Genomic DNA, 9875 nt, shown 5'->3' with positions numbered 1-9875 from the left:
CACAAAGCAAACTATAATCTGCTACTCAAGAATACACAACAATTCTTCCCAACAAAAGAGGAGAAATATAACCTAACAGGAAAAAATCTAATTTAAAACATATGTATGCGCGTACAACACTTAAAACTTTTAGTATATCAGTATGTGGGATTAAATTATGGAATGGATTAACCAAAGAAATAAAACAAAGCACCAATATGATTCAGTTTAAGAGACTGTTCAAACTGCAAGTGTTCACAAAGTACACAGAACAAGAATTATGATGAACATCTTGAACCCTTTTTTTCCTTCTTTCTTTTATTGAGACATGGACTATGTATGTATTTAATATTTGTATGTTTACCATGGTATATTATTTATTTATTATATATCTGATCACTGTTCTGTTACAGAAAACAAGGCAATTGGATAAAATTGCTATGGTATGAAAAGGGGTAGGATTAAATAAACTCTGCTTCTTCCCACTCCCTTTTCGGACGTGCTGTAATGAAACCACTAGAAATATGTGATGCATTACATTGTATCGTATGCATGTTGGAAATAAACTGAAACTGAACTGAACATAGGTTTTAGCTTATTTTTCTACATTATAATGTAAGAAAGTCAGCAAGTAATATTTCCAAACTCTCCAATGCGTCTTCCAATGCAGTCCAGCGGAGTATAGAAGCGGCTAATAGAGAGATCCTGGTCCTATTGTATCAAACCAAATCCCAAACATCAACAACAACCAGTTGCATTGCATTTGCAGCTGGAGGGCTTAAGCCTCATCTTGTTTGCGTGTGCGCTCCGGCACATTTTGTGCGTCTTTGTCCGGGGGGGGGGGTTGTGTGTGAATCTCGACCTGTTTTATCTGTCTATCAGGGATGCTACTTCAGATGTAATTTGTTTCAGCCGAGCTAATTGAAACCGCCATTCAACAAGCCGCTGTGGATATTGTCCGCCCTGAAAAGGCGACGGTCCTTTCTCTCGCCACCATTGTTTGGGAATGTAATGAATTTTATGTCGCCGGCGCTCTGCCGGTAGAGAAATCCATTTTTCTCCCCCCCGGTCCCGAGCTCTTTTGTCGTAGCTCGCCAACCTCATCCTTCAGTTCATCAATAGCCACTTTATGTGCCAATCTGTGGCCAGGGAATGACATTATTACGAGGCTAAACAGCACCTCTAATACGGCCCTCCCCTCCTCTTTCAGATCTCTACAAAAACGGACTTCAGAGGGACACCTTTCTACCTTTCATCGCCGCGCTGAAGGTAGAAACAAAGTCACATCCCTCTCTTGTGTTGCTAACATATTCCTGTATATACGACACTTTTTATTTTTTTTGCAAGTTGCTCTTTAGTAGTTTGATGTTCTCTGCTTGCTGATGCCTCTCACGGTGTCGCAAAGCTTGTCTTTGATCATAGAAAGAAGCGAAAGTAAAGATAGGCAGGGGGGGGAAAAGGGTCATATAAACCTTGGTGCACCCGCCGAGTCACAAACCCAGACTGTTTACATTTCAAAAGTACAACAACAAAAAAAAGGGGGGCGGGGGGGCGACTGCGAAGATGCGGCCCGTTTTGCATCTGGAGCGAATAAACTGCTTTGCAATTGTAAGTAGCCGGCGCCATTATCCCACCTTGCATCCCAGATGAACGTTGATGTGTTTGGAGTGATCCTGATAGTTGCATAATAATCTGTTTTGATGAATTTTGCAACAGCTGTGGGTGGAATTCTTGCGCCTTTTGCTGTCATTTAGTCCAAACAGTGTTCACCTATTAGGGCTTTAATGATAGTCTGATTTGCGCTGTTACAGGTTAGAATATTATGCAAACATTATTTGTTTTTTGTTTTGAGTTGAGTTGACTTTAATTTTATTTGGAACTTGGGCTGGGCGATATGGACTTTTATTAATATCTCGATATTTTTAGGCCATGTCACGATACACGATATACAGGTATATCTCGATATTTTGCCTTAGCCTTGAATTAACACTTGATGCATATAATCAATTGAGTAGTCGTGAGTTCAATCCCGGCCTCGGGATCTTTCTGTGTGGAGTTTGCATGTCCTCCCCGTGACTGCGTGGGTTCCCTCCGGGTACTCCGGCTTCCTCCCACCTCCAAAGACATGCACCTGGGGATAGGTTGATTGGCAACACTAAATTGACCCTAGTGTGTGAATGTGAGTGTGAATGTTGTCTGTCTATCTGTGTTGGCCCTGCGATGAGGTGGCGACTTGTCCAGGGTGTACACAGCCTTCCGCCCGATTGTAGCTGAGATAGGGTCCAGCGCCCCCCGCGACCATGAAGGGAATAAGCGGTAGAAAATGGATGGATGGATGGATGGATGGACGGGCATATAATCACACCAGTATGATGATTTTATGTTTGGAAGTAGAATTGTCTCACATCAACTCATATATATATCAATATGATATTAATACATATGCTTATATTAATAAATATACAAATACAAATAGAAATTTAATATAGGGATAAATAAATAATTTGTATAAATAAACGCATATTTGTAAATATATTTTTATTATTGAATAAAATTTATAAATATAAAAATGTGACATACAAATAAATCAAGAATTTGTATAAACGTGTATTTGTAAATATATTTTTGAGATTTGAATATAAATATGCTTGATTTTGTATTTGTATTGATTTTGCATATGTGGATCGCTTTTTTGCTTTTGTGTCGATGAGACATTCCTCCCACAAACCAGATGCACAAATAAATGTGACCTACACACTCCCCTGAACAACCAGCAGAGGGCACGGCAGCCAGAGCGGTCCCGGGTCACAGAGCATTGTATGCATTATATGCAAAATGCCCGGAGTTCTCTGCACAAAAACGATCCACGTCTTTGCAGAGAGAACGCACAACGGGCCTGAGCTAGCTAAGGTTAGCGTTGTATTAGCTAATGCTAAGTTATCCAAATAATCTGAAAGACGGTGCTAGCTGCTTATTTTATTGTATCAATGCCGTTTAATGACCTTGTCCCGATGTAGATACTGATCTCTTATCAGGCTGCTGCCCTCTGCTGGTTGTTCAGGGGAGTGTGTAGGTCACATTTATTTGTGCATCTGGTTTGTGGGAGGAATGTCTCATCGACACAAAAGCAAAAAAGCGATCCACATATGCAAATTCAATAGAAATACAAAATTAAGCCTATTTATATTCAAATCTCAAAAAATATATTTACAAATACACGTTTATGTATGCAAATTCTTGATTTATTTGTATGTCACATTTTTATATTTATACATTTTATTTTTATATATTTTCAAATCTCAAAAATATATTTACAAATACGCGTTTATTTATACAAATTATTTATTTATTTGTATGTTCCCAACGTGTCCTGGGTTTTCCCCGTGGCCTTCTACCGGTCGGACGTGCCCTAAACACCTCCCTAGGGAGGCGTTCGGGTGGCATCCTGACCAGATGCCCGAACCACCTCATCTGGCTCCTCTCGATGTGGAGGACCAGCGGCTTTTTTTGAGCTCCCCCCGGATGGCAGAGCTTCTCACCCTATCTCTAAGGGAGAGCCCCGCCACCCGGCGGAGGAAACTCATTTCGGCCGCTTGTACCCGTGATCTTGTCCTTTCGGTCATAATCCAAAGCTATTGACCATAGCTGAGGATGGGAACGTAGATCGACCGGTAAATTAAGAGCTTTGCCTTCCGCCTCAGCTCCTTCTTCACCACAACGGATCGATACAGCGTCCGCATTACTGAAGACGCCGCACCAATCCGCCTGTCAATCCCACGATCCACTCTTCCCTCACTCGTGAACAAGACTCCGAGGTACTTGAACTCCTCCACTTGGGGCAGGGTCTCCTCCGCAACCCGGAGATGGCACTCCACCCTTTTCCGGGCGAGAACCATGGACTCGGACTTTGAGGTGCTGATTCTCATCCCAGTCGCTTCACACTCAGCTGCGAACCGATCCAGTGAGAGCTGAAGATCCTGGCCAGATGAAGCCACCAGGACAACATCATCTGCAAAAATCAGAGACCTAATCCTGCAGCCACCAAACCGGATCCCCTCAACGCCTTGACTGCGCCTAGAAATTCTGTCCATAAAAGTTATGAACAGAATCGGTGACAAAGGGCAGCCTTGACGGAGTCCAACCCTCACTGGAAACGTGTCCGACTTACTGCCGGCAATGCGGACCAAGCTCTGACACTGATCATACAGAGAGCGGACCGCCACAATCAGACATACCGATACCCCATACTCTCTAAGCACTCCCCACAGGACTTCCCGAAGGACACGGTCGAATGCCTTCTCCAAGTCCACAAAGCACATGTAGGCAAACTCCCATGCACCCTCAAGGACCCTGCCGAGAGTATAGAGCTGGTCCACAGTTCCACGACCAGGACGAAAACCACACTGTTCCTCCTGAATCCGAGGTTCGACTATCCGGCGTAGCCTCCTCTCCAGTACACCTGAATAGACCTTACCGGGAAGGCTGAGGAGTGTGATCCCACGATAGTTAGAACACACCCTCTGGTTCCCCTTCTTAAAGAGAGGAACCACCACCCCGGTCTGCCAATCCAGAGGTACCGCCCCCGATGTCCACGCGATGCTGCAGAGTCTTGTCAAAAACAGCCCCACAGCATCCAAAGCCTTAAGGAACTCCGGGCGGCTCTCATCTACCCCTGGGGCCTTGCCACCGAGGAGCTTTTTAACGACCTCAGCAACCTTAGCCCCAGAAATAAGAGAGCCCACCACAGATTCCCCAGGCCCTGCTTCCTGATAGGAAGACGTGTTGGTGGGATTGAGGAGGTCTTCGAAGTATTCCTTCCACCGATCCACAACATCCGCAGTCGAGGTCAGCAGAACACCATCCTCACCATACACGGTGTTGATAGTGCACTGCTTCCCCTTCCTGAGGCGGCGGCTGGTGGTCCAGAATCGCTTCGAAGCCGTCCGGAAGTCGTTTTCTATGGCTTCCCCGAACTCCTCCCGTGTAAAAGCCGCACACCGTTTGGCCTGTCGGAACCTGTCCGCTGCCTCAGGAGTCCTATGTGCCAAAAGAACCCGATAGGACTCCTTCTTTAGCTTGACGGCATCCCTCACCGCCGGTGTCCACCAACGGGTTCTAGGATTACCGCCACGACAGACACCAACTACCTTGCGGCCACAGCTCCAATCAGCCGCCTCAACAATAGAGGTGCGTAACATGGTCCACTCGGACTCAATGTCCAGCACCTCCCTCGTGACATGTTCAAAGTTCTTCCGGAGGTGGGAATTGAAATTCTCTCTGACAGGAGACTCTGCCAGACGTTCCCAGCAAACCCTCACAATGCGTTTGGGCCTGCCAGGTCTGTCCGGCATCCTCCCCCACCATCGCAGCCAACTCACCACCAGGTGGTGATCGGTAGAAAGCTCCGCCCATCTCTTCACCCGAGTGTCCAAAACATTGGTTAATCCATTCCATCATTTAATTCCACATACTGATGTACTGAAGGTCTTAAGTGTTGTATGCGCGTACAAATGTTTTAAATAAAATTTTTCTCTAAGATTATAATTCTCCTCTTTTGTTGAGAAGAATTGTTGTGTATTCTTGAGTAGCAGATTATAGTTTGTTTGTGTATAATTTTAGCTGTTTGGCTTGGTTATGGTTTTAATTTATTTCAGACATACATACGGGTGCATCGCATATTTCCAGTTTCTTGTTACAGCATGTCCAAAAAGGAATAGGAAGAAGAACTATAAGTTACATTTGAATTTTGTCTCCTCTATATTCATATTTAATATAACAATAAAACACCATAACACATTTTCAACTACTTTTTTTTATTTATTGTGTATTTGTTTAAGACATATTTTTTAACAATTGAATCAACATAAAAAGTTAATTGTAATTAACTTTAACACAGAATTAATTAACATAGAACAAGAATTATGATGAAAATCTTAAACCCTTTTTTTCTCGTTTATTTTTAATTTTTAATTGAGACAGATTATTTATGTATTTAATATTTGTTTGCTTACAATAGTATATTATTTATTTATTATTTGTTTGTTCACTGTTCTGTTACAGAGAACAAGAAAATTGGATAAAATTGCTATGGTATGAAAAGGGGTAGAATTAAATAAGCTCTGCTTCTTCCTACTCCTTTTCGGACGTACTGTAATGAAACAACTGGAAAGATGTGATGAATTACATTGTATCCTATGCATGTTCCAAATAAATTAAAACTGAACTGAACTGTTTAACAATATTTTAAATAGAAAGATTTTGAAAAAAAAATATTAAAAAGTATTTTAATGTTTATGGTTTTAATTTATTTTGAACATGCATGTTACAATATGGTACATCTCATATTTTAGGCGTACCCCTTTTAACCTCCTCCTTTTCCATTTTATAGCAATTTCTTACACATAAAGATTCACACACAAAAAATACCAATGAGAGGAGTACACTTATTTGCAAAGAAAAATACACACAAAAAATTTTATAAAAAGATGAATGAACCATCTCTAGGAATTTTCAAAATGGGGTCCTGGGACCCCATCAAGTCATAAAAATGGGGTCCCACAGTAAATTTTTGGGCTCCCACTTTTTTGTAAGCGTTTTGAAAACAAATGATAAATGTATGCATTATCTTGTTATATCTCACATTTTATACTATGTTTTGGAAAAAGGTTGTCATAAACATTACTTAATTCATAAAAAAAATTATACAAAATAAAATGTATTCAGTTATAAACAAACATTCATTCACTTTTTTCTTCCTTCTTTCCGGAAATTTGCATCTTTTCTGATTTCAATGCGTAAAAAGACGCGTTAATGCCAACACTGAAAATACTGATGAACTTTGATGGCAATTTTCTGATTTGCTCTCCACTTTAGAGTTTATTTTTATACACATAATGGTGTTTATATTCTTTAAATGACAATGGATACCTAATTAGAAAGTAGATATAAGTTCATAAAAAGGCAGAAAAAGTGCAATAAAGATTAAATGAAAAATACTCTTGCAGTTTAGTTGTCAATTTTCCTATTTGTTCCTCCTATTTATAGGTGTATTTAATTAAATGAATATGTGGAATAAAACAACACAACAAATGCAAACTATGACTGTGTTTATATTTTTTTAAATAGCTACAGAGAAAAAATAAACCACCTAAATTAGTGTTAAAATTGTAAACATGCAACACATTTGTTCACTTCCTGTACTCAATTTGTAACACAAACAATTTAAATAAATAAATAATAAAGACCACAGAACTTTCCTCCAGAAAGTCTTATCTTTGTCCATGTCAGATGAAACAAACATTGAGCTGTTTGGCCACAACACCCAGCAATCTGTTTGATTGAGAGAAGGTGAGGCCTTTAATCCCAGGAACACCAAGCCTACCGTCAAGCATGTTGGTGGTAGTATTATGCTCCAGGCCTGTTTTGCTGCCAATGGAACTGGTGCTTTACAGAGAGTAAATGGGACAATGAAAAAGGAGGATTACCTCCAAATTCTTCAGGACAACCTAAAATCATCAGCCCGGAGGTTGGGTCTTGGGCGCAGTTGGGTGTTCCAACAGGACAATGACCCCAAACACACGTCAAAAGTAATAGAGTAATGGCTAAATCCGGCTAGAATTAAGGTTTTAGAATGGCCTTCCCAAAGTCTTGACTTAAATGTGTGGGCAATGCTGAAGAAACAAGTCCATGTCAGAAAACCAACAAATTTAGCTGAACTGCACCAATTTTGTCAAGAGGAGTGGTCAACAATTCAACCAGAAGCTTGCCAGTAGTTTGAGGATGGTTACCAAAAGCGCTTTAGTGCAGTGAAACTTGACAAGGGACTTGTAACCAAATATTAACATTGCTGTATGTATACTTTTGACCCAGCAGATTTGCTCACATTTTCAATAGACCCATAATAAATTCATAAAAGAACCAAACTTCATGAATGTTTTTTTGTGACCAACAAGTATGTACTCCAATCACTCTATCACAAAAAAATAAGAGTTGTAGAAATGATTGGAAACTCAAGACAGTCATGACATTGAAGTGAACAGAAGTGTATGTAAACTTTTGACCACGACTGTATGTATATGCATGTATATATATATATATATATATATATATATATATATATATATATATATATATATATATATATATATATATATATATATATATATATATATATATATATATATATATATATATATATATATATATATATGTATGTATATATATATGTGTGTGTATATATATATATATATATATATATATATATATATATATATATATATATATATATATATATATATATATATATACACATATATATATATTAAGGGTGTAACGGTACGTGTATTTGTATTGAACTGTTTCGGTACGGGGGGTTCGGTTCGGTTCGGAGGTGTACCGAACGAGTTTCCACACGAACATATTAAGTAGCGCACTGCACGGACGGACATAAGTAGCGTACCGCATGTTGTGTAAACAATGCACACCGAGGCACAACACACGGCATGCTTGTGTAACGCAGGTGTCAAATACATACTTTTGCGGAGACTATTAGGCTCTTGCTACCGGTAGCAGGAAATGGCAAGTAGACAGGACGTGATGGGAAACAGATTGTATTTCTGCTCGATGTAGGTTTTTATTCTCGTTTTCACCCGAAATATTGTGCTGACGGGATTCTAAACTAAATGCCTATTTGTTAACTTTATAGAGCCGACTACCAGCGCCGGATTTTTGGTCATTAAGCTGTGTGTGACTGTAGATGCGGAGTTGGTGAGTCCATGTTTATGAAAATATATTAGTCTTTCTTCCATTGTTTCATTGCAACAGTCTTTGTGGCATATTTCTCAGTCGTCCATATACAAGGTCTATGACTTGAACCAATGATAATTATTGTGTATTGAATGTACGTTTTGAGTGTGTTTGATAATAAGCACATTTAGTGCACTGACCGAATTGTATAGGTCATATTTATGCTGCTAATGGTTATTTTAGCACTTTATTGCATATTGTGATTCTGACATGTATGTTGATTTATATTGTACAATATTGAGGAAAAAACTAGAACCTGTTCTGAATACTTTATAATGCAATTAGTGTTATTTCATGAAGATATTTGATTTGTGTACACATTGATTTATAAGGATGGTCCTGGTTTTTACACAGGCCAGGCTTCTCTTTATGATGGCGAGCTAAGGATAAAAAGCATCTAGTCCAAGGATCGTTCTTGGGAGATTCCAGCCAGGAACCCCACCACCTGTTCTGTCTGGGCTGGTAGGAGGCTCTCGAGCCAACCCTTTACACATTTTCACCCTTAACCGCAGCACATGGACTGGACTGCTTTACTCTCCAAAACCTTTCTCCGAGAACTGCATTATCTGAGCTGAGATTTAAACAATAACCAGAGACACTCAATAATTGAATTGGAACACGCACAGAGCGATTTCTATTTTTGGGCAGAATTATTATAGTGTTCCCAACGTTAAAAGGATAAAGCCATTGTTTACAAATTTGGTAAATAAATAACCAAAACATTTATATTTTGTTGTTTTCTTACTGTACCGAAAATGAACCGAACCGTGACCTCTAAACCAAGGTACGTACCGAACCGAAATTTTTGTGTACCGTTACACCCTTAATATATATATATATATATATATGTCTTAATTATATTATCAAAACAAAAAAATAGTGCTCGATACCGTGGTAGAGATTTAAATCTCCTGATGATTGAGGAAACCCCTTATGAAACAGGCCTGTAGAGATGAAATAGTCTTGTGATTTTTTTCCCACACATACATATATATATATATATATATATATATATATATATATATATATATATATATATATATATATATATATATATATATATATATATATATATATATATATATATATAT

At 39.2% G+C, this 9875-nt stretch overlaps 1 protein-coding gene across 2 annotated transcripts in view; it reads left to right on the top strand.

The window, feature by feature from the left end:
* afg1lb (AFG1 like ATPase b) overlaps nucleotides 1–9875 on the top strand; it is a 122359-nt gene that overhangs the window by 54977 nt on the left and 57507 nt on the right. For both annotated transcript variants that reach the window (XM_062034874.1, XM_062034873.1), the window contains exon 7: nucleotides 1190–1248. In XM_062034874.1, coding sequence (XP_061890858.1) covers nucleotides 1190–1248 — 59 coding nt within the window. The remainder of the gene's footprint in view (nucleotides 1–1189; nucleotides 1249–9875) is intronic.

This window comes from Entelurus aequoreus, linkage group LG23 (assembly GCF_033978785.1).
Source record: "Entelurus aequoreus isolate RoL-2023_Sb linkage group LG23, RoL_Eaeq_v1.1, whole genome shotgun sequence".
Lineage (NCBI taxonomy): Eukaryota > Metazoa > Chordata > Actinopteri > Syngnathiformes > Syngnathidae > Entelurus > Entelurus aequoreus.
Note: the sequence above shows the minus strand (reverse complement) of the source record. Positions and strands in the feature narration are given on the sequence as shown.